General features: G+C 47.7%; 3 protein-coding genes across 5 annotated transcripts in view; 1 reads left to right on the top strand and 2 right to left on the bottom strand.

Moving 5' to 3' along the window:
* USP49 (ubiquitin specific peptidase 49) overlaps window positions 1-5,254 on the bottom strand; it is a 104,489-nt gene extending 99,235 nt beyond the window's left edge. For 2 of the 3 annotated variants that reach the window (XM_053222803.1, XM_053222807.1), the window contains exon 1: window positions 5,116-5,254. The gene's annotated coding sequence lies outside the window, so the exon portion shown is untranslated. The remainder of the gene's footprint in view (window positions 1-5,115) is intronic. The other variant, XM_053222806.1, reaches the window with a different exon arrangement.
* Window positions 3,754-14,755, bottom strand: MED20 (mediator complex subunit 20). Its single transcript, XM_015071266.3, has 4 exons — window positions 14,598-14,755; window positions 11,836-11,990; window positions 7,433-7,686; window positions 3,754-5,605 (listed from the first exon to the last, which is right to left on the bottom strand). Exons 1-4 carry the CDS (start codon window positions 14,609-14,611, stop codon window positions 5,390-5,392), a joined length of 639 nt encoding a protein of 212 aa, XP_014926752.1. The 5' UTR covers window positions 14,612-14,755; the 3' UTR covers window positions 3,754-5,389.
* Window positions 14,756-14,788: 33 nt separating this feature from the next.
* BYSL (bystin like) lies at window positions 14,789-24,485 on the top strand. Its single transcript, XM_027057770.2, has 7 exons — window positions 14,789-15,417; window positions 18,863-19,025; window positions 21,098-21,236; window positions 21,585-21,718; window positions 22,289-22,449; window positions 22,616-22,718; window positions 23,240-24,485. The coding sequence occupies exons 1-7, from the start codon at window positions 15,153-15,155 to the stop codon at window positions 23,583-23,585; spliced, it is 1,311 nt and encodes a 436-aa protein (XP_026913571.2). The 5' UTR covers window positions 14,789-15,152; the 3' UTR covers window positions 23,586-24,485.
* The last annotated feature ends 415 nt before the right edge of the window (window positions 24,486-24,900 follow it).

The following is a 24,900-nucleotide window of genomic DNA, read 5'->3' as shown; positions in this document are numbered from 1 at the left end:
GAGCTAACAAGGTTTTAGTGTAGCTTCAGAGTTAAGTGCTTCAGTGGTTCATTAATGAGGAATGCAAAATAGAATCAGGAGCACTGAGCCTCCATTAAAGACACAACTGGTAATGAAATGTGATCACAACACACATGGTACGACACAAAAACAGTTCAGAGACAGGAACAACCAAGACCTGGGAGCCGAGGGGAAACAGGGATGGATGTGTTCCACAAAGAGTATATAGGCAATTGTACCTCAACATTTTTTTTTTCCTAAGCAGACTCTTTTCCTTCAGGTTGTAGAAGAACAAGTAAAATCTTATCACTGTGAATAAATTTTAAAAACAGAGTTCCATGCTCCAGAGATGGGCAACACAACTGTGCTCGCTGATCTGGCTACAAAAAATATACCTGTACTATGTATACCTTCTTGGGACCCTCCCTCACTGCTCATTCTCTATTGTAATAGCATTCTTTCCACTGGGGGAGAATTTTAACCTGCCACCAAGCAGTATGACCTCATAACGTCCCATCTTTTTATTTTTTTTTTAAGATTTTATTTTTAAGTAATCTCTACACCCAATGTGGGGTTTGAACTCACAACTCGAGATCAAGAGTCACATGCTCTTCCTACTGAGTTAGCCAGGCACCCCCATAACATCCCATCTTAGCCATCCTAACCAAACACCAGTACCTTCAGCACCATTACAAAGACGCTAATGCAAAAAGGGCATCTCCTTGCCGACAAAGCTGTTGACATCTATTCTCCCTTGAGCCCCTCAACAAGCCTATGAAACATGGAATGTAGGCATCATTATTTCCCACTTTACTGATAAGACCCAGAAAGGCCAAGTTGACTTGGAGTTGCCTGGTAAGTTCAGAACAGTCCTATGGCCAGCACCGGGCCAATTGTGTCCTAAAGTGGTGCTCTCTCTCCTTTAGTAGTTGCCTCAGAATACCCGTCACCTCCACATCCCTAGCTTTGCTTTTCCTACACAACAAAAGATTTCTAATATTGAATTCTGCCTTGGGACAGTCTAGGATATATAAATGTGCTCCCTAAATTCTCTTTTTTAAAGCCCCCAAAGAAATTTCAGCAGAATTCATATTAACCTTAAAAAACAGGTCTATGCCATCTGATGGGGAAGGTATGTGATGGAAAATAAAACAGAGAATGCAAGAGAGTTAGGAATCTTTGCCCTAAGAGTTCCAAGAACTTTTTTTTACTTGCTAATTTCATCACAGAGACGAGAAACTATTTCTCTGCCTCATCAATCACATCATTCTGAACAATGAAAATATACTCATTATGCCAAAATTCCATTACAACAGAATAATTTTCAGATCCCACAGAGTGTGTTATAATGGAAGAGTAACTCCTGGGGCCACAGAGAAAGCTATAAAGATTCTTCATACATATTCACTCCTACCCACTTCTAAAAGGTTGTGTGCATGTGTACATAGAGACAAAAGGAGAATGGGGAACCAATAGGAAAGGTAAGAATAGGCACAGTTCTGCTTCCCAGACTGACCGAAAGGCCTGAAGGTCTATGAAATGAAGGAGGGAAACCCCTGGATGAGACCTCAGAGGAGAGGTCCGAGTGGCAGGGGAAGATCTTGCACATAATAAGCCAGCAGGACGTATTTCCCATCTGCTTTACCTTGGCCTTCATGTTTCCTTTCAAAAGCTGTTCTTTTAGAGATCCTTTTTTGGACCACAGATCTTTGAGATACTCTAACGAACCCTATAAATCCTAGTCCCCCAAAACTACACATATATATATATATACACAAAACCGTGTCTGATTTCAAGGCATCTCAGGCCTCTCAGGACTGCCGTTGGGGGCGGTTAGGCTGTTGGAAGTTAGTACTGCTACTTCAGAGTTATCATTTGCTCATACTCCAGCACTAATAATAAACTCCCTCATTAAGCACAATACAGTCTCCACAATCCAGGAAGGAATGGACAGGTATGTTCTGCTTTGTTCCATTTCTGTCTCAGTCACTGAGAAAACAAATGAAATAAATACACAGGGAAGGGATTTCCCTAGATGAGGCCAAGTCAAGGTTGCATGAACTCTGGGGGGATAATGTAAAGTCCTGAGTCCTGAACGATGGTCAAACTAGGTGAGCTAAAGGGTCCTTTGTACCCAACAGACTGATTTTGGAATGTTCTACACAATGGCAGAAACTCTACCTTGGGGGAGAGTCCACCCTCAAGAAGAGACTGCTCAAAGTCCAAGGACACCAACCCCCAGGAGAGGACCACACTTGTAACGCAACTGGTTTCAGCCATGCCACATGGCACTTGTGATTGGGGCCTGCAGCCCATGGAGACCAGACAGCAGCAGGTACAGAGAGGGAGGCTGTGACAGGGGAAAGGCAATATTGGGAATTCCAGGTGTGCACCTGGGAGACAGTGAGGCCATATATCAGTCCTGCCTAGCTCCAGATCTTGAAAATGTTCAGCCTGTTGCCCTTCCTAAGTTCTCAGAGTCTCAACTCTGGACACCCGAGAGCATGCTTAGGTGGGACTTTCTAACTGCTCCCCTTACCATCCAGGATTTGGAGAGAATTTCACTACTTCCTCCTGGAGCCTCAGGAATGAATACTGGACACACCAGGTTGGGGCAGACCTGGCGGAGGAGAGGAGTGGTCAGTCTCTAGGTATTCCTTCAGTGGAGCAGGGACACCAATAGATGGTGGAGGAGAGATGACCACTTGGTACTCAAGATCTGAAGCAAGCAAGCGGGAGGCAGCCTGGGAACAGGGGAACAGAGAATCACAACAGCACAGGAGCCCAGTGGAAAACACAGCCAGAGCAGGAACCACTAACGAATACAAGAGATGGATTAGACACAAGTGGAATACGGGCTTCCCTAAATCCCTTCTGCTTTTTTTGCCTTCTGCTGTCACACATCTTGCCATGTGCAGGCATCGCTTGTGGAAGAACTTAATGGTTCCTGTAAAGGGACTCTTTCTTTAAAATTGAACCTCATCCCAGGGAATAAAGTGCTAGTTCTGCTTTTGTCCAATATACACTGGAGGAATGACATGGCACCATAGACACCCAGGTGCCTCACTTTGACATATCGTGGTAGCCAGGAGTCCCAAGTCAGAAGTCTGGTCCCAACTCCAGCCTCATCTCAGCGTGACCTCTTTGGGAGCCACCACCTCCCCATTTCATGGTAAAGGAAAACCAAAGGAGCCCTACAGCTGCCCTGCATAGCTCTGACAGCTGAGGTTAGCAGATTCCTACATGGCTCTGGCAAAGGTACCCACCCAGGTGACATGTTAGCAGGGTCCCAGAAATTTCCCAGTTTATGTTCTTTTGGGGGTGGCTACAGATGGGGAGAGCGGCAAAGCATCTGGAAGCAAAGGAAGGAGATTTAGGAAGACAGGCTGGTATAGAAAGAAAAACATCAGATTTAAACCCCAAAATATCGCATCTCCATTTACTGGCTGCATTTAAGTTCTCATTTATAAAGTGAGCATCCGACTTCAGCTCAGGTCATGATCTCACAGTTCATGGGGACAGCCCAGAGCCTGGAGCCTGTTTCAGATTCTGTGTCTCCCTCTCTCTCTGCCCCTCCCCTGCTTGTCCTCTGTCTCTCTTTGTCTCTCAAAAATAAATGTTAAAAAAAGTTAAAAAAAAAAAACAAAAACATTATGTTCAAAATGCTATCTCAAAAAAGATTTGAGATAGCCTACAGAAAAATACAAAGATAAAGCTGGACAAGAGCAAATATAAATCAGAAGGCCAAAAACAGAAGATCTATGCATTTTATTGTGTGTAAATGACATCTAAAACATACCTCAATTTAAAGAAGCAAAAACCAAAGAAACAAACAAAAAAGCCAGAGGAGGAGAACAAAAAATGCAGATGGCAGGTCCTGCAGTTTCAAAGTTAAACTGAGCTTCCTGCCAGCCAAAGCTAAAAGGGAAACATGACCACTACCTAATTCTTATTGTAGAGGCTTCAGATCTGAAATAATGGCTCTCTGGTACCTTCAATGAGGGGCAGAATCCTTGGGGACAACTCTGTAGTATGTACAGTAACATGTGTCCTAAGGCCGTCCCTGACTGGATATATCAATGTTGGCCCAACTGAACATTTCTGTGGTAGGAGTCAGGTAAGCAGGTAATGTAAGTCAAAGGAGAAGCTTGAAGGCTCAAATGAGATGAGGACAAAGAGCTCAGGAAACTGTGAACCCTTAGGTGAGGGGCGCAGAATTGACTGCCCAGGGTGACTAAGCCAGCTAAACACGAAAGCGACTCTGGCATCAGCCCTATCCCAATGCAATTCGTAAACAAATGGCTTAGTTACACGGGGTGCTCTCCAAAATAGCAACCAAAGCCACTCCTGGGCATATCCATTGAGCTCCACATAGCAGAGGGCCCTGACTGGGCCCCCACATCCATTTTCTCCTTCATCTTTTAGTCACAGAAGCTCCTGAGTTTTAACTGGACACATGGCCACCCAAATAATGGGCTTGTGTCCCAGCGTCCCTTTCAGCAGAGTGTGGCCACACTGATTTGAGAGACTCCAGGTCATAGCCTTTGAAAAAAACTGCTTTGTTCTCTCTTTCCCTGGTGTATAGTAGACACAGAGCCGAAGAGCCTGCTTTGACCTTGAGGGCAAGGTCAACACCCAGGACTGGCTGAACAACAAGACAGAAGGAAGCTGAGGTTCTGGTGACCTCGTACAGCTAAATCTGTCCTGGACCATCTGATTACATCTGTACTATTTGAAGAGCAAAAAATAAACTTCTGCTAAAAGCCACTGTACTTTTGGTTCTCTTTGTTATAGCAGCTTAGCCTGTGGCTTAATCTAATTCACAACAGAATGGAAAGATGTCAGAGGGAGATTCCCAAGGACTCAGGCAACACCCTAGAAAAGTCAACTCACAATTCACTTCAGCAAACAGATCAGAAAATGATAGCCATCACACTAAGTTATGCCTTCTACTCCTTCTCCAAGAGAGGCCCAACCGCATCCCTGGAGTAGAGGAAGAGGCCTTTATTACAGCCCGGCCCAGCCTGTCCACTGCGGGCCCTGGCCAAATCCTCAACAGCTGGAGATACAGACTGCTTTCCCCACCAACACTAGGCAGGGACAGCCCTGTCCTACCTTTTCCCCTAAAGCAGGAAAGCTCCACACTTCTCCACTCTTCATAATTACCATTCTTGAGAACAGGCCAAGTCCAGTAAGGCGTGGGGTGAAGCAGCTGCTGGGGGGCTGTGTGTGAGGGTCAGGGGAGGGGAGTCCAAATCCCCAGAACAAAAGTCACAGCTGGGAAGAGGGAGGGAAGCTTCCATGTCTGCCCTGGGTTTCTGGGGGGCGGCACCTGCTCCTCCTGTGTAGTCCCCCTGGTGGCAGAGCTCAGCTGGGCAGCTGCCAGCCACTAGCGAATGCCAGCCACGGGCACCTGCTGCTGCTTGCGGATCTTGTTGAAGAGTTCCATGTACTGGGCCATGGTGTCTGCCGGGCCGTAGACGGCATCGTGTCTGTTCCCAAACACTGCAGGAGCCCCTGGTGTGTGGCTGCCTAGAAAACTCTGTAGAAACTCGAGCAGCAGGTTCCAGCAGTCACTAGCTACCACACAGGGGCCATACTCTACCTGGAGACCAAAAGAACAGAGAACAAAGGTAAGTGAGGGCAAGGACAAGGTCTCCTGCTTCTCTTGCACCTCTTGCACCCTGCTCCCATGTTCCCCAAACCCCAGCAAAAGACAAACACCTTGTAACACAGTGTTGATCCATAGGAAACAGTCAACCCAAACACCAGGGATTCGACACACACAGCATCACTCCCTTTAGGCATCTCAGACATTCTCATCTTGGGAGTTACCAAGCCACGGCCCAACCCATAAGACCCAGGCCCCTTCTGGTGATCTCAGAACTGTATGTTCTGGTATGTTGCATGAAGATCCCAGGAGAGCTCAGGAAAATGTGTTTATATGTCTGTGTGAGTGTGATTGTGTGTCTGTGTGTGTGTGTATATCCATAGTGTGCAAAGTAGATATCCATATTTGAAATCTTTTCAAGACCAAACATGACTCCCAAAATAGACCCCACCTGACCCTAAGAAGTAATTTCCCAAACAATGTGGCAGGGGCCAAAGATTATACATCTTAGACTTTCTCATTCCTTTCTCCTAATTTTTTACCAGACAGATGGCAGAAAAAATAATTAGTAACATAAGGGGAAACGAGGAAAGAAATAACTGAGATGTATTTGTACCACAAAGTTGGAAACATAAAGGAGAAGCGAACAGTGGGTTCCCAGTGGATCTCAGCAAATCCAAGGCGTATCACAAGCTGAAAGGGGTCAGGAAATCTTGGCCCCAGAGGTCCCTGGAGTATCAAAGTAGTAATTCCTGCTAAGGCCCTTTACTCTACCTGGAATGCCTTGTGGGCCTTATCTATCCCCACATCTCTACATTTTTAAGTCCCTCTTTACATGTTACTCTTGCAGAAAGCATCCCAATCCCCAAAGTCAATGCTTTCATTGGCCTGAATTCCCAGAGCAATCTGGGCCTTTTTTATGGCATTTCTTAAAGACTAACTTCAAAAACAGTTTGTGTGGGGGCGCCTGAGTGGCTCAGTCGTTTAAGTGTCCGACTTCAGCTCAGGTCATGATCTCACAGTTTGTGAGTTCAAGCCCCTTGTGGGGCTTGCCGACAGCTCAGAGTCTGGAGCCTGCTTCAGATTCTGTGTTTCCATCTCTCTCTGCCCCTCCCCCACTCAAGCACACTCTCTCTCAAATATAAATGATAACAATAATAAAAAGTTTGTGTGTTTCAGCTTCGCTAGCTTACTAAATTACACATTTTCAAAAAGCAAGCCCTGTAGCTTACCTATTTTTTTTTTTTTTATCTCACACAGTGCTGGGCACAACAGATTGAGAAATTTCACTGGTCCCAAAGCCAGCTACTGCCACACTCCCTCTTTGTCATCTTCAATATATACCCCAGAGATGAAGTCACCACACACACACACCTCTTTTCATCATGAAAGTTGACAGCATGTCAAAAGGAAAGGCTCATCAATGCTACACAGCCTTCCAGACTTATCTTACAGGGTACTGTGGAGAGGCGTACAGGCACACGATTTAGGGCCCACCTCTCAAAAGTTACCTGCACCAAAACTTGTCCTGGTCTGCTCCAGTCCTTGTGATGGGTGACCAGTCCCTCCACATCACAATTCACTGGTCTCCCCTGACTATCCCTTCCCTTCTCCAGCAAGACTGCCTTCCTAAGCTTTCTCCCTGTTGTGACCCCAGCTTCCCATTCCCACCCTGAGCCACAGCCTGAATGATTAAAGAAAGGCTAAAAGATGCCCTGGAGACAGGGATCAGGGAGAAATATAAACACCTGTTTGCATTCAGAGGGATGTGGAAATCTACAGAGCCCTTTAACACATACTGCTATTTCCCCAAAGTCTTACCTCTACGGAGATGCCTCGGGCACTGGGCCCCATGGTAACTGTGCCCACCTTCACTAGGAAGTCACAGTACTGGTAACGGGTACCCCGGGTCTCAATCTTGCTAGCCTTGGCACTCTGGAAAAAGCCCTTGAGCTTCACCATGAGCACATCGAAGTTGGTGTCAGCAATGAGGCAAGGGCCATTCTCAAAGAGGGCGAAGCAGCTCAAAGGGTACTCTGAGTTGTGCATCACGTACATCAGCTTCCCAGCCTGACCTGCAGGGACAGAGATCCTATCGGCATCAAGACCTCCATCTGCAAACCCCAGGACAGAGTCAGAGGCATGGAACAAGGCCAGATGGCATTGTGCCATTACCTCAGCGATCTTGGAAGGAGATGGGGCAGGGGGGGAATCCCCTCACTAACAGTCTTTTCCAGAGAGGAAGGGAGACGAATGGCAGGCAAGGCAGCACGTGGTAAAACCTCACCCCACAGAAAACGTGAGGAGCACAAGGGAACTTTGATAGCAACTGCTAACAGTTTAGTTAAGTTCTTAAGAGGGATGGGCTCACAGATGGATGTTTAATGATGATGATCAATGATGATGATCGATGACCCACACAGACTTCACATACAGTCTTCTGTATGATCATTTCTTGCAGACTAGGGACAATGAAGTAAAATTAACAACACCTGAGTATACCAAATGACGCAAATGCTCTCTTTTCTGTCCATCCCTTCCTCCCTTGGCCTCCTCCCTGAGACACAAAGGTGGCCCCACAGAAGCAGCAAAGGGGAGGATCTGAGCTTGAGGCTGGAAAGGTAGGCCAGAGTGAAGCTGTGATAAGTCTTATTTTCCAAGCCTCAGGAAGTATGGACTTTACCCTGAAGGCAGTGATGAACCCTTGGAGTACTTTAAGATATCAGCTGACCTGGGAAGCAATCGGCACAATCGCAGAAAGAACTCAGGATCTGGAATCAGAAGGTTTACTTTCGAGCCCCAGTCACCCCTTCCAATTTCTGAAAAATGAGCTTTCTCATTGATTACACTAGAGATTTTTCTGCAAGAAGGAAGGAAAGCTACATATATTTGGTTAACTAAGAAACGGAAAGCAAGATTCACTCCCCCCTTATATACTACAAGAGTCAATGGATAGACAACGACAATCCCAAGTATTTAAGATTTACCTATTCAAATATTTATTAAGTACTTAACTATCCCCAACATCGTGCCAGGGTTTAAGAGGCAGGTTTAAGAGATTTAAGTAGAGAACATAGCAGCTGGCCTCAGGAAGCTGACACTCTCACTGGCAACAGGGGAAAGACCAAAGTGCTTATGTGGAATAGACCAGAAGTCTTTTTGGAAGGAAGAACAGAGCCGGAAGAAATCAAAGTGGGCAAGAGTCAGCAGGAAACATGTTCATGGAGAAGAGGACTACGTACCCTATGAAGAGAGGATAGAGTTCAGCCACACTGAGAAGGAAAGATATTCTAGACAAGGATGAGAGTTTAACAGTGGAAAAGAGGAGATGGGGTGGAGGGGCCACTATACAGGCCTCTACTCTGCTGCCACTTCCGGAACTCAGGCCCTGCGCCAACCTCCCCCCACATCCCTCCTCACTGCTTGTTGCCAATTCATACATTTCACCTCCTGCTAAATCCAGTGCAAAACATTTCAACCCTCCAAAAGGACCAAAAGCTGATCTGTCATTCTGTTCTTATGCAAACTCACTGTAAGTACTTAATTCATAACTATGTAATCTGAGAGTGTTCTTACTGTCTTGAAAATATTTTGACAGTCAACTGAGGTTTTTTTAATGAAGGCACTGCCAGTTGTTTATAACAATAATTTTTTTTAAGTTTATTTATTTTGAGAGAGTGCGTGCACAAGAGCAGGGGAGGCGCAGAGAGAGAGAGGGAGACAGAGAATCCCCAAGCAGGCTCCTGGCTGTCAGTGATGAGCCCAACAAGGGACTGCATTTCATGAACCGTGAGATCATGACTTGGGCTGAAATCAAGAGTTGGACGCTCGGGACACCTGGGTGGCTCAGTTGGTTAAGCATCCGACTCTTGGTTTTAGCACAGGTCATGATCTCACGGTTCGTGGATTCCAGCCCTGCATCAGGCTCTGTGCTGACAGTGCACAACCTGCTTGGGATTCCGTCTCCCTCTCTCTCTACCCCTCCCTTGTACTCCCACTCTCTCTCAAAAATAAATAAACATTTAATTAAAAAAAAAAAAAAAAAGAGTTGGATGCTCAACCGACTGAGCCACGAAGGTGCCTGACAATAGCATGTTTTAAATCTCAACAGAGTATTTTCGTATCTGCACACACTTGTGAAGCAAGCAGAACCAGTGTCACTGTTCCCCTGTTACAGACAAGGAAAATGAAGCTAATGGGTTCTGGACCAGCAGCAGCAGCACCACCAACTGGGAACTTAATGGAAATGCAGATTCTCTGTCCCAGCCCACGCTTACTGAGTGGGAAACCCTGGAGGGGCCCAGCAATCAGTTGTGACTGAGCCCTCTGGGTGATGTTAATGCTGGTCCCTATGAGAACTTGTGATCCAAAGGCACAGAGCCAGTAAGGAACAGAACTGGACCTCCAATCCAGGCCTTCTGACCTTAAGTTTATTGCTCCTTCCATTCTACCCCGCTGTCTGCCATGAATGTGTCCTCTCCCCAACTAGACTGTACCTCCTTGAACAGTAAAGGTCAGATTAGGAAAACAAAACCCGTAACAGGTAGTGTCATCGACGTAGTATGCCATCTTATATCTATGCATAAATGTTTTGGTTTCCAAATGCTTTCACAACAATTCTCTTTTAATTCCTACATCCTTCCTACTGAAGGCAAAACTAAGAGTAACACTGTGATCTTATTGATGCTGAAACTCCATAGAGCTCTGATTTATCAAATATTTATTACATTTACAACCTCAGCTCTAAATGCTTTGCAGATACTAATTTAATTAGCACAACAACACTAGGAGATCAGTACTATGATATTTTCACTGTACAAATGACAGAAATGTACTGGGAAGGTACAGAAACAGAGCCCATAGCAGATAGTTTCATCAGAAGGGATTTAATACAGGGAACAAAATACAGGGGTTGGAAAAACTGAAAAAACAAATGGTGAGGCCGCCCAAATATTAGGAACACAGGGATGTACTACTATCCTTAAGGCTGGAAAGAGAAAAAGAAGATGTGCTGTCATTAGAGCCAGACAAGAGCGCCACCCAGCAGGAGCTAAAACCAAGGAAGAGACACTGCCACAGCCAGAGACCCAGAGACACGGCCCAAAGCAGAGGGAGAGGAGGAGATATTGTGCTCTCCCTTTCTTCTGTCCTCTAACCTTCCCCAGTGTAGTAACTGGCCAAAGGTAACTAAAAAGGGGCCAGCAAATGTTTGAAGGGGAGGTGAGGGTAATGGATCCATGGAGAAATAGGCAAATGACCAGCACAGCAACAGTCAAAGGTTGTGGGAGTTCCCTAAGTTACAGCTAGTATGTGACCAGAACTCAGTTCTCTGGTTCCATGATCACTGTGCTTTGGAACTGTCCTAAGTCAAGTAACTGCAGAGCCAAGACTAAGAGAACCCAGGTTCCCTAACTCACATTCAAAGATTCTCCTGGGGCAGTGGGTGACTCAGGTGGTTAAGCATCTGACTCTTGATTTCGGCTCAGGTCACGATCTCACGATTTCGTGAGTTCCAGCCCCACAAGGGGCTGTTAGCGCAGAACCTGCTTGAGATTCTCCCTCTTTGTCTGCCCCTCCCCCCACTTGCATTTTCTCTCTCTCTCTCTCAAAATAAATAAATAAACTTAAAAAAAAAAGATTCTCTTTGTCTCTCTACCAACACCACCAATCATCCACAGTCCATCTCACCTCTCAATACATTTAAAATAAAAGTTGATTCACTGGTCAAGGTTATGCCAATGAGGTATCCAAGACTACTAGCTAGGTGTGGGAATCAGAAAGCCTTTCTGTAGAAAGTTCTAAACACTCTAAAGCTGCGAAAGAATCATATACAAAGACTTCTGAGCCTAAAAGGAGTCTTTCTCAAACTTAAAAGGGTGCTTAATGATCCTCAAGGGAGCTGGCTGAAATGTAACTGAGGCCTGTAGCTCCAGTCCAGTCAGTAAGCAGGGCCAGGACTCTGCACCTTTAACAAGTAACCCAGGTGATTAGATGCAGAGGCAGTTAGCCAGTGACCAATCCCCCCGAGAAACGCAGCTCTAAAAGTGAGAAGTGCAAAAACACCAAAACACAGGCCCCGTATAAGAGATGAAGGACGAAGAATTAACGAACTCAGAAACACCGTCTGCCACATGTTCGAGAATACCACCCTTTGCAAAAGAGCATAAAGAACTCAGTGAACCCGAATGTCAATCAACTCCAAGCCAAGGTTGCATCTCACTGACCTTGGCTGCCAAGAGTGGAGGCGGCGGTGTGGTAGGTCTCACAGTCCACACAAAATGTTCCTTGTTTCTCTGCCCCAAGCATCTCCAGTTTCCGGGTGAGGAGCTCCACGGTCTGCTGGACACTCTTGCCCTCAGCCACAGGCATCTGGGACACACTAGAAGGGAGAGGACCCAATCATCAGTATCCAGAAGCACATGTGCACTCATTGAGCCACTCATTTGCCCACAGACTCACAGCTCTTCAGGGCCAGGAGTTACCTTAAGAGACCACCTACCCTGATCCTCTTTCTCATTTTAAAGACAAGGAGAGAGAGGCTCAAGTCCCTGAGAGCTCCACTAAGAACTACAGCACAGGTCTGAGGACACTCACACCAGTGCAGTGAACGTCCTATCACACTGCTTTCCCAAGTGTGACATGTGTGCCAACGTTCAAGAGGTTTTAGGTGGCACACAGACTGAGCATTCCCTAACATTAAGTCATATGAGAAAAGAACATCCTTTGCAATTCCTTCAGTTCTGACTATATCAGGAAAACCTCAATTTGGGGTATGTTTTTACCAAGTCTCTAACACTTTGAACGGGCGCTGTCCAGTAGAGTAGCCACAAGCCACATGTGGCTTTTTACACTGAAACTAATTAAGTTAAATTAAAAATCCAACTCCCCGGGGCACCTGGGTGGCTCAGTTGGTTAAGCGACCAACTTCAGCTCAGGTCATGATCTTGCAGTTTGTGAGTTCGAGCCCTGCATCAGGCTCTGTGCTGACAGGTCAGAGACTGGAGCCTACTTCAGATTCTGTGTCTCCCTCTCTCTCTGCCCCTCCCCCGCTCACGCTCTATGTCTCTCTGTCTCTCAATAATAAATAAATGTTAAAGAAAAAAAAATTTTTTTAATAAAAAAAAGTTTTTAAAAATTCAACTCCCCACCTGCACTATCCACATTTCTAAGGCTCAAAAGCCACATGTGACTAGAAGCCAGTGTATTAGACAATGCTGTTATAGAACATTTCTGTCATTGGCAACTTCTTTTCAACAGCCCCAGGATCAAAGAGAAAGCAAGCCTCAAGTTTATAATCTTTAGGAATGAGAGGCAACAGTATGTACACAAATTTAATCCAAACAATGAAATAAAAATGTTCAAGATTTCCTTCTATGGTAAGTAAAACTAGCCCCCCCTTTAGAGTAGTAGGTAACAATCATTAGGCACAAACCATGTGCCAGACCATTCCCAAAGGCCCTTAGATGAATTAACTCTGAATCCTCACAAAAGCCCTATAAGATGAGCTGTTAATTATCTCCTTGCTACAAATGAGTAAACTGAAGTGGAGAGGGGTTGAGTAACTCGCGAAGGGCCACATAGCTTGATGTAGTGTAGCCAAGATTCAAAGCCAGGCAAGCTGGCTCTATGTCTGTGCTACACTAGACCGCTTCCTTAGGGTTGTAATTGCCTTTTAAAATATTTTTAAGGAAAATAAATGGATTCGAAAGAAAACATTAATAAATAGTACAGGTGGTACCTAACTACATAAAAACCACGTTAGTGAATTTTGGAAGATACTACATTACTTTATGATCAACTAAATGAAGGTATAAGAATGGAGTCCTGTAACTAAAAATTGTCACTACTCTCCATCAGAAAAAGCACTCATAAGTAAGGATGATGATATGCCTTATTGTGAAACATTGTAAAAGTGATACTATGGGGGGAGTCAGAAGTCCCAGGAGTGTGAAAAACTTGATTAAAGGTCCCAACAGACTGACAGCCCATTCCTTCTGTCTTCTACTGAAAGAACAGGGGCTCCCAGGGTTCCCAGCCACTATGCTACAAACTTTTCATTCCATTCCTCACACATCCCCCTTGCACTAGAGGATTTGTAAAAGGTTCATGATGTCCACTGTAAACAACAAAGGTGACATCATGGACAAACCGACAAGAACCTGAGCTGCAGGAAAGAGTGGTCTCCCCCAGGCTCTTATGCAAGAAGCTTCCAACCAGTGACTTCAGATATCCTAACCTCCAGCTCTCTCTGACTGGAAAGATGCTAATACTAAATATTCAAAACAAAACAAAGCAATCCCTGAAATCTAGCATTTTGGAACTAAGGCCTGCAAGAGCAGTAGGCCCATACCTTCCTCTGCCACCCTGAATTATATCATGTTAGAGATAAAAAGTCCATAAAAACTAGACCGCGTAATTAAACACAGAGGGAGACGGATCCCCAAGAGGTGACGCGCCTGAACCCCAATCTAACTGCCAGCAGCTTTTTCTCTAGACCCACTAGCTTAAAACGACCACACCAGAACCAGACACGGGCTGGTCTTAACTGCCTTAGGCGGCTGTAGGAAGCAGCAGGAGAAAACCTAAAAAAAGATGGTTTCCCCGTGGCCTGTCCCCCACCCCCTCCAGCTTCGCCGGCAGACTGAGTTCTAGTCCGGACATCCTATTTCCAACCCTTAAGTTTCACTCCGGGCAGCCCTATGGCCTCATGGGAAGGAAGAAAAAGGGAAGGAGGTACACAACCACCGATGGGCTCCTGGGATAAAACCTTTCACTTGCCGCCTTCCAGGAAGCACCGGAGCATCTCCAAGCAAACAAGGCCGGAAAAACCGCAGCCCTTACAGTATCTCCCTCACCCACACATTCCGAAGACATCTTGCTCAGCTCGTGCGGGGCGGCAGACCCTGGTCCCGCTCCTCCTCCCGGGTGGCTCCGAGGGCCTTTCCCGACCCCAAACGCCGCCCTACAAAGTCCCTTGGGGTCCTACCAAGTCACTCCCATGGTATCGGACCAGCAAGGTTGGCAGGAACAAACAGTTGATTCGCAGCGTTCTCCTGCCACACACACTAAGTGAAGACCCCCCCGCCCAACGCAAGCTTCGCCCGAGGGAGTGCAACGGAAATGACGTAAAAACAGAGCGCCCAGCAGACGCGCTCAAGAGGAACAGGGGCGGGTCTAGGCACCTCCTGGGTGACGCCTCCGGTGACGTCCTGGCTCCCAGCTCCAAGTTCACGTTTTGCTGGGCACAGAAAAACGATCCATGAAGGTAGAAAGTCATGGCTCGGACTGCCACAACTTCGAGAAGTCAGCGTTAAGTGCAATGAGATCATTCCGAAGTCCAGATCCAGGACCCGTGAGCTCTTTTAGGGGGTGTGGCGGCGCTGATGGCATCCTAGCCTCCGAACGCTAGGTGGCGCCGTGAACTCCGTGGGCGGTGGGGGGGGGGGGGCTCTTGGGAGCTGGAAGTTCGTTGCGCAAGCGCACTTTAGGCTTTTTCCTCTGGCCCCACGTGTGAACCTTTCCGGCAAAGTTTTCCGGGAAAATGCCCAAATTCAAGGCGGCTCGCGGAGCCGCAGGTCAGGAAAAACATGCGCCCCTGGCTGAGCAGATCCTGGCTGGGGACGCGGTGCGAGCAGGGTCCCGGGAAAAGCGGCGGGGTCGCGGGACCGGAGAAGAGGAAGAGTACGTGGGGCCCAGGCTGACCCGACGAATTTTGCAACAAGCGCGGCAGCAGCAGGAGGAGCTGGAGGCCGAGCATGGGACTGGGGACAAGCCCGCAGCACCACGGGAGCGCACCACGCGGCTGGGTGAGTGGCAGGGGGTGTGTGCCAGGAATAGGGTGGTTGGTTGTGGGGAAGAGAGGTAGACGGCCGAAAGGTATCCGGCAGGGAGGAGTTTGGAATGAGAAAATAAAAAAAATAAGGGGTCCGCATTACATCCTTGCAAAGGTAATGACTCTTGCAAAGGGTTTCCCCAGTCCTGGAGCAGATTTAGAGTAGTCAGAGCCCTCCACGCCCACTTGTAGTTTTTAAGTATTCGCTTCTGGGCATCCCCGAAGTTAGACCAACAGGAAGTAATTGCTCACGCCGCAAAGAACTCCTAACATTTGTCTATTTGTTCTATAAATACTTGTGGGATGTCTAGCCTGTGCTTTGCGCTGCGCTAGGAGTTTACATGGTTTGGGTAAAGAGGAAAACAAGAAAGACATGTGTCTGACTTCAAGATCTTTCAGTCTAGCCCAACAGAGAGACAACTATTAGGATAATACATTTCACGACAACGAAAACATAGCTTCTCTTATAACAGTAGCATTACTTTTGAGGGTCAGGCTTCCCAGACTGCATGACCTTCGTGCCTGAGACCTGAAAACCGAGTGGTGAGTGCTCTGAGCAGAAAGAACAATATTGTTTAGGAGCCAAAGAGGAAGAGAAACTAATTAGAAGATGGTCAGTATTTTTTATTAGGGTGGAAGTGTGGTCTTCCCAGTTGTTTAATCTGTTTCTCAGATCTCATCTTTCATCTGTCCTGAGAGCAGTGTTTGACAACAGTTGAACACTGGTCTCCTGGCTTCAGCATCTTTACTTGGCTTCTAAGCCATCACATTCCTGCTTTACTACTTCCTCACCTCTCAGCATCTTTTGCTGGCTCCTCTTTTGTCCTCACCCTCTTATTGATGTGCCACAAGGTTCAGTTTTTGGACCTCTTCTCTTCACAACACTTCTCTGTTGCTGTCGTCGGTTTCTCGGTTTAAGTATCTTCTATTTGGTGACTGCTCCCAACTTTGTATTCTAGCCTTGATCTTTTCCGTGAAAATCAGATTCTCCTATTTCAACTGCCTATTTGGCATCTCCAATTTGAAGTCTAATAGACGTCTCAAATCAGTATGTCCAAAACAGAAATCCTGATCTTCTCTCCAAACCGGCTCCTCCCACTGTCTTCCTCGTCTCAGATAGTAGCATGATTTCCTTCCATTTGCTCGAGACAGAAACCTCGAACCCCTCTCTTTCCTCACATCTGATCTGTTAGGAAATCCTGTTGACTCTCCCTTCAAAATATATCCAGAGTTAGATCACTTCTCATCACCTCAGAACACAGTCCTATTTGAGCCACCGTAATCTCTCCCCTGGATCATTGTAGTAGCTTCCTCATTAGTCTCCCATACCCCCTCCAGTCTGCTCTTAACTCAACAGCTAGAGGACTACAGAGACCTACATGATCTGCCTTTGTTGCCAGTCTGGCCTCTTCTACTTTCCCCTCGCCCTCTTCATCCATACATGCTTTATTGTTCCTTAAACATAGTAAGTTAGGGCTTTTGCCCTGGTTATTCCTTCTGTTTTCATAACCCTGTAGGCTAATTCCCCTGATTCTTCGCCTTCTCAGAGAGGCTGCCTTAGCCACTCCATTAAAAATGGAAACACACCCCCCTCCCCTGTTTCCACACTCCCAACTTCTCTGCTCTGCCCTATGTCTTTTTTCGTAACACTTGTCTTCTTTTGATATTTATTATCGTCTATCTCCCTGATTAAAACATAAGCCCCATAAGTTTCTCTTTTACACTGATTTTTTTCAACACTCAGAACAGTACCTCACATATAGTAGGCGCCCAGTGTTTGCTGAGTGAATGGGTTAATGATAGTAAGTTAGGTAGGAGCCAAATCTACAAAAGACTTGGAGGCTGGGTTCAGGATTTAAAGCTATCCTAAACACTGGGAGGCTAATGGAGAATATGGAGACCTGTTAGGGGACTGTTGAACTAACACGGGCAAGAGATGATGCTGATCTAGGCTTAGGCAAAGCTGTGAAGGATTTGAGAGATAGTGTGTGAAGTAGAATTAAATAGGACTTGGTAATTGTGTCTTGGGGGTGAAGGGAGGGGATGAGGCAGGCCTGCCAGGTTCTGGCTTAGCAATGGGTGGATGGTAGTGCTCTTTACTTAGACATGGAACACAGTAGTGTAGACCTATAGTGTAGACCTAGGAGGGAAGGAGTGAGTTCAGTTGATGACAGGTGAGATTTGAATCGCCTGTGGGTCATCCCCAAGCTGCCATACAGGAGGCAGCTGGAGTTAGTATCTGGGGTAAAGGGAAATCTACCTACAAGCCCAGATTTGAGATTTGTCAGCATGGGGAGGCAAAACGTCTGGTGCACCCCCCCTTTCCCATTTAGCTTTTGTCACACGCTGCCTCTGTTCTTAAGGAGCTGGTCATGTGTAGCATTTTATTTTTCTGCGTGGACTGTTACATCCCTTTCCAAATGGCCAGCTGGCTGGAGTCATCCAAGAATCAGTTATAAAAACGGGTTGTTTCACTGAAATCTGAACTCCATTGCCTGGCGTCAAGGCCCTCCACAGTCCGGCTTTACTTTACCCATCTAATCTTATTTCTTGCTATTGCCTATCAGTACTCTCGTAACCAAGCCTTCCTGCCAGTGTTGTTACCCAGGTCTGGACCACACTCTTCCATCTCCCTTACTGCCTATCCAGAGCCTAACCATCCTCTGCTCTCACCCCCTTCTGTGTGCCTGTGGTATATTTTGTCTCTACCACTCATTTTGGCCTGTCACGAAGCCCTACAATGTGTGTAGAACAGGGGTGAAGAATGCATAATCTAAACCCGGACTACCTGCCTTAGGCAAGTTACTTAACTTTCCTTTTCCTGTACTTCCAAGTCCCCATCTGAAACTGGGTAGAACGAGGGCACCTCCCTTGGTGTTAGGAAAGTTATGTACAGTCTTTAGAATAGTTCCTGCTATATGACTGACTGTGTAGCATGTCAGCAGTTACTCGTTGGCATCGCTGTCTCCTTGGTTCACGTTTGTACATTTTGTTCCTCAAGACTGTAAGCCCTTGGGGGCACCTGGGTGGCTCAGTCGGTTAAGCGTCAGCCTTCAGCTCAGGTCATGATCTCACAGTCCGTGAGTTCAAGCCCCGCGTCAGGCTCTGTGCTGACAGCTCAGAGCCTGGAGCCTGCTTTGGATTCTGTGTCTCCCTCTCTCTCTGCCCCTCCCCTGCTCATGCTCTGTCTCTCTGTCTCAAAAATAAATAAAAACATTTTTTAAAAAATTAAAAAAAAGAAAAGATGTAAGCCCTTGGGAACAGGAAGCTAGCGGGCGCTTCATCACTTCCACTGCACCCATCTGTACCTGCTGCAAGCACATGTGAGGCCTGCATGCACATCATGGGTAAAGTTGAATTGACCTCTACATCCCTCAGCCGCTGCTTGCCTTGCTTATCCATTTCATCTCCTCTTCTAGGTCCAGGGGTCCCGCGGGATGGATCAGATGACGAGGACGAGGAGTGGCCCACCCTGGAGAAGGCTGCCACAATGACAGGGGCAGGCCATCATGCAGAAGTGGTTGTGGACCCTGAGGATGAGCGTGCCATTGAGATGTTCATGAACAAGAACCCTCCTGCCAGGTAGAGCTGGCGTGGCCTGCGATTAGGGGTGTCGGGTCCTGGTGGCAGCTTTCCACAGGGAAGCACATGTCCTGGCAGTTTTGATTCCCTACATTTGGGAAGGGTCCGAGCATAGCTAGTTGTAGGGAACCAACTTGGCAAAATTGGCCCATCTTCAAAGGACCTATCTGAGTGAGAATGAACTAGACCCCCTGCCCATCTGTCTGTCTGCCTGTGGGAGAACTGCCTGGACTGCCTGGGGAAACAGCTGCAGGGCCTTTTTTCAGGCCTGTGGGGCAACCCATCTCTTTGCCTTTGGTCTTGGCATGCTCAGTTGTCTTACTGCTATGTTCAGTTTCCTTGGCCAGATCTCTTTCGTACTCTCAGCTTCATTTCATCCAGGGTTTCTCAGCCTCCTCACTATTGGCATTTGGAGCTGGATAATTCCTTTTTTGTGGAGGCTGTCCTGTGCAATGTAGAATGTTTAGCAGCATGCCTGACTTCCACTCACTGGATACCATTGGTGACCTTTCCCCCATCACGACAACCAAAAAATGTCTCCAGACATTGCCACATGTTCCCTGATGGGCACAATCACCTCCTGTTAGAAGCACAATTTGTTGTCGTGTATACTAAATGGTGGCTCCACAACATGCAGGCATTTAAGCTCCTGTGATCAAACTCTTACGCCCCTCGATTTTGATCCAGGGGAGGGGAGTCTAAAGGATAAAGGCCGTCAACTAGTTCATTCCGACCCTGTGACACTTAACATGACACTGTTCTTGGTTCTTGGGCTTTTTCGGGGCTGATGTATCTCTCATTGCTGGTAATACCGAGGAAAGACAGGGAAGCTGAATGATTAAGTTCCGTGGTTGCTTACTTGAGAATCCAGAGTCGGACGCTTAACTGACAGTCCCTGAGGCGCCCCCATAACACATCACTCTGACATGATGGGTAGGATGATTTCATAGCTTGCAGTAAATAAAAGAGTAATGCTACCAGAAACAGGGGCTCCTGACAGTCTTGAGAATTGATGGTTGGCACCTTCCGAAAGCAGATCCAGAGCCACGTGAACTCAGCAGAGGCCCATTTAGTTTGGGGCTCAGTATTGTATAAAAGTACCTGAACTTGAGAACCTGAAAGACCAGGGTTTGACTCTCCCCACTTAAGAGCTCTGAGAGCTTGATTGAGTTATTGACCTGTCTGGGTATCAGTTCCTGTGTCTGAATAATGACGGTAATGACACTTCTATCAGATGTTGCACTGACTACATGGAATAACATCTGGACAGTCCTGCTTCAGCGCCTGGTGTTGAAAAAACAGGAGCCATTTTAAAAATACCTTAGCATTATTTTACCAAAGCACACTGTGACAGTAATTGTGAATTCTCGTGATAGAGTTATGTTTGATGCACTCTGTGGAAGGAGCCTGAGAGAAACATCATACTCTTAGAAATATCTCCATAAATTTTAATAAGTTAAATTGAGGGGATGTTTGTGTCACAGCCACCCCCTTAATGGCTCCAGCTACTTGAAATCTTGGTAAAAAACTGAGAGGTGTCTCTAGAGAGGTCAGACTAGAATTTTGTAATTGGAGAGTCCTCAACATATTATCGGCGAGTGGTGAACGTGTTTGAAACAGACAACGCTTACTACATACTTGCTGTGTGCCAACAGTTCCAAATACTGGACATACGTTAACTCATGTAATCCTTATGGTAACTTTATGAGGAGGTACTGTTATTATCCCTGGTTCACAGACGAGAAACTGAGGCATAGAGAGACCAAGGAGCATGCCCAGGGTCATGTAGGGAGAGGAAGAGCCAGAATTTGAACCCAGGCAGACTGATTACAGAGTCCTGGTTCTTCACCTCCACACAACCATCAGCTTTGTCCCAGGTCGAATGACCTTTGGGTCCTCTGCACCCTGCGGGGATTCTGTGGTGGGCAGTAAGACCCAGGGAGACTGGGGCCGCACATCCCAGCGGGATCACAGATGTACTGGAGCTCACAAGGGACTGTGGGGGGAGTATAGAGCTTCCTGGACTGGCCACAGCCCTCCCTGCTTCCCTCCCGCACCTTCCTTACTCCTAGGCGCACCCTGGCTGACATCATCATGGAGAAGCTGACCGAGAAGCAGACGGAAGTTGAGACGGTCATGTCAGAGGTGTCAGGCTTTCCTATGCCGCAGCTGGACCCCCGGGTTCTGGAGGTCTACAGAGGGGTCCGGGAGGTAAGAGCCGAGTGGAGAGCCATGATGAAATACCTCCCAGGGGCCATGGGCTCGCACTAAGGGTTTGGGTGCCCACGTCTTGTACAAATGAGGCATGGTGGCCAAGAGCAGGTTAAGAGCCCCAGTGCGTGGGTTCAGATTTCTGCTCTGCCACTCAGGGACTTGGTGGCCTTGGGGAAGATTACTTAACTGTGGTCTTGGTTTCCCCATCTGGAAAATGAGAGTGCTGATGACATACCCTTCAGAATTGTTGTGAGGATTGAGCTAATCTGTGAAAAGCACCCAGACGGGGACCTGGCACACCGCGCACGTGTCATTGACCGTGCTGATTTGCACTCGCCTCCGCAGGTGTTATCTAAGTACCGCAGTGGGAAGCTGCCCAAGGCCTTCAAGATCATCCCCGCACTCTCCAACTGGGAGCAGATCCTCTACGTTACAGAGCCCGAGGCCTGGACAGCAGCTGCCATGTACCAAGCCACGAGGTGGAGTAGATGGGGGTTCGGGTGGCCTGGGGTCTGTAGGTAAATGCTGGTTGTGGGGAGACAGGCTTTCTCTGCCTTGGCCGTTACATTTGAGCTTTGCCCCAGAGCTCTGTCTTGTGCTTCTGTAGGTCACTGTTTTCCCAGCTTTTCCTGTTTCCATGTTTTGGGGCCGGGACCCTGTTGAGACTCTCCTCTGATGAGTTTCCAGGAGAAAGGCTTATAACTACTGGAGCACAGCCCCTGGGGTGTCAGAGTGGCCTCCAAAGCCTGTGGCTCCCTGGGCATGCTCGGGTCCCCTGCGACACCAGGGTGGAGAGAACGAATCCATGTCGGGGAGGGAAGGTGAACAGAGGAGAGCTGTGGCTCCCCTAGGACAGAGCGTTGACTCCGTTTAGGTACCCCTCGTAGCCCCTCCCGTTCCCTTCCTAACGTGGCGGGTGTAGCAGGCGCACACAGGTCACTTCTGCACACCCCTCGAGTCTCCAGTGTTCACTGTCCACAGTGTATTTAAAATGCCAGTTCTGGGCTATCATGTGAGCTGGAGTCTCCCCCATATCTTCCCCAAAATAGGATTTTTGCCTCTAACCTCAAGGAACGCATGGCCCAGCGCTTCTACAATCTTGTCCTGCTTCCCCGGGTACGAGATGACATCGCTGAATACAAACGACTCAACTTCCACCTCTACATGGCACTCAAGAAGGCCCTGTTCAAGCCCGGAGCCTGGTTTAAAGGTGGGAACCTGGGAGGCCACTAAGAGAGGGAGGGGCTAGAGCACCTGCAGGTGAAAGCAACAAGCCTGACAGGAGATGACTGTCTCGGGTGGGTGGGGGGTGCTTCCTGCTGTGGCTCTCTCCTCTCACCCTGGGCTCAAAGTGCCTTCCCCTCTGACCTCCCCAGGGATCCTGATCCCACTGTGTGAGTCTGGCACCTGTACCCTCCGGGAAGCCATCATCGTGGGTAGCATCATCACCAAATGCTCCATCCCTGTGTTGCACTCCAGGTAGTGTTGGGGGGAGGGGGGAAGAGGACTATGAGTCAGGAGGGATCCAGATAGGAGAATCCCAGGACTGGAGCTGGAGGGGATGGACAGAGTGAGGAAGGAGCTAGGAGCAGCCCTGGATCTGTGGGTTGTTTAAGCTGTTGGGTGTGTTACTACACCAACAGAATGTAAGTTCCCCCGAAACAGGATCCCCACCTGGCACAGTAAATAGTTGAATGAACGAATAGGGAACATGAGAAGAAAGGATGTTAGGGGTGGAGATCTTCAGGTGCTTGAATGTATTCTAGCCAGGTACTGAGACGAGAAGGCTGAACCAGAGGTAGGGATTTGGGGTGAATGTGTATACAGCTGGTGACTGAGGCTGAGGAGTAGAAGCTGGGGTAGGTGAGAAGGAGGCCTGAGATGGCCCCCTTAGGAATAGGCACGGTGCAGGGGCCAGCAGAGGAGGGGAGGGGAAGAGGCAGGGGAGAGGGCGGATCTTGCCTCCAGCATCTCCCCCACCACTGACCCTTCCTCACCAGTGCAGCCATGCTGAAAATTGCCGAGATGGAATACAGCGGTGCCAACAGCATCTTCCTTCGGCTGCTGCTGGATAAGAAGTACGCACTGCCCTACCGGGTGCTGGACGCCCTGGTCTTCCACTTCCTGGGCTTCCGGACAGAGAGGCGGGAACTGCCCGTGCTCTGGCACCAGTGCCTCCTGACTTTGGTCCAGCGCTACAAGGCAGACCTGGCCACAGATCAGAAGGAGGCCCTTTTGGAACTGCTCCGGCTGCAGCCCCATCCACAGCTGTCCCCTGAGATCAGGCGTGAACTTCAGAGTGCAGTGCCCCGAGACGTGGAAGACGTTCCTGTCACCATGGAGTGAGGAAGGTTACTCGCCCTGGTCTGAGGGGCATGGGGGGGGGGGGGGGGGGACACCAGGATCCCTGCTGGGGACACTGAGATTTTACAGCTGAAGTCCCAGATCAGGGCAGGGAGAGAGGTCCCAGGCATCTGTGGCTCCCTGTACCGGACAGGGAGGATTAAGGGTCTGGCTGGGCCCTTCTTCCATCCTAGGCCTTCGTCCCTGTTCGGTTGTGAGACGTGACTTGAGATGCCACATGCCAGCATCTCCACTCCCTGACTGGGGTTTGGAATAGGTTCTTTTTCTCAGGCTCTTGTGTCAAGTCACTGGGATGGGGATAAAAACCAAAGGGAGGTATTTATTGAACTTTTGTGTTTTGATGTGATCGATGAAGATCTTTGTGCTTTCCCTCTTTAGCTGGAGGGAAGCTCTTCTGTTCCTGTCGAGGGGTGGATTCTTGCCAGTTTACAGAGGATACCCCCATCTCCTTATTCTACAAGTTTGTGTCTCCACACCCTACCCACCCTATTAGCCCCTTGAGGCATCCTCTGCCTTCAACTTGAGGCAGAGGCTACTTTGGAGGTTGTTCAAAAGATGGTCCTGTCTCTTCTGTGGGTGGATTGCTGCAGGAGAAAGTCCCTAGGGGAGACTGAGGCTACAGAGAAAAGAAAATCAGGCCCTGGAAGGAGTAGATCCAGAGTCCCCACCAGACAGGTTTTCTAAATTTCTTGGCTAATTTAAAGTTTTAGACCAGGGATTGGCAGACTAGAGTCATATGCCCATTTTCTTATTGCCCATGAGGTAAGAATGATTTTTATATTTTTTAAATGGTTAGGAAAAAATTAATAATATTTTGTGAGAGATGAAAATTCTATGAAATTCACATTTCAGTGTCCATAAGTAAAGTTGTGTTGGGACGCATCCGTGCCTAGCCACTTGATTTTTATGGTTGCTTTCATGCTCCAGCAGCAGAACTGAGCACAGTTGACCCTTGAACAGTGCAGGGCTTACGGGCACAACCCCCCACATAGCCAAAAATCTGCATGTAATTTTTGACTCCCCAAACTTAACTACCAGTAGCCTACTGTTGACTGGAAGCCTTACTGGTAACATCAACAGTGGATTAACATGTTTTGTAGGTTACGTCACATATATAGTATTCTATCAAGTACACCTGAGAAAAGAAAATGTTGAGAAAATCACAAAATACGTTTAGAGCACAATTCACACTGTATGAATACCATACATTTATATGTCTCCTGGAAAAAAGTCTGTGCAGAAGAGGACCTGCAGGGTTCAAGCCCACGTTACCCAAGAGTCAGCCGTACGGTCCTGC

Source organism: Acinonyx jubatus, chromosome B2 (assembly GCF_027475565.1).
Source record: "Acinonyx jubatus isolate Ajub_Pintada_27869175 chromosome B2, VMU_Ajub_asm_v1.0, whole genome shotgun sequence".
Classification (NCBI taxonomy): domain Eukaryota; kingdom Metazoa; phylum Chordata; class Mammalia; order Carnivora; family Felidae; genus Acinonyx; species Acinonyx jubatus.
Note: the sequence above shows the minus strand (reverse complement) of the source record. Positions and strands in the feature narration are given on the sequence as shown.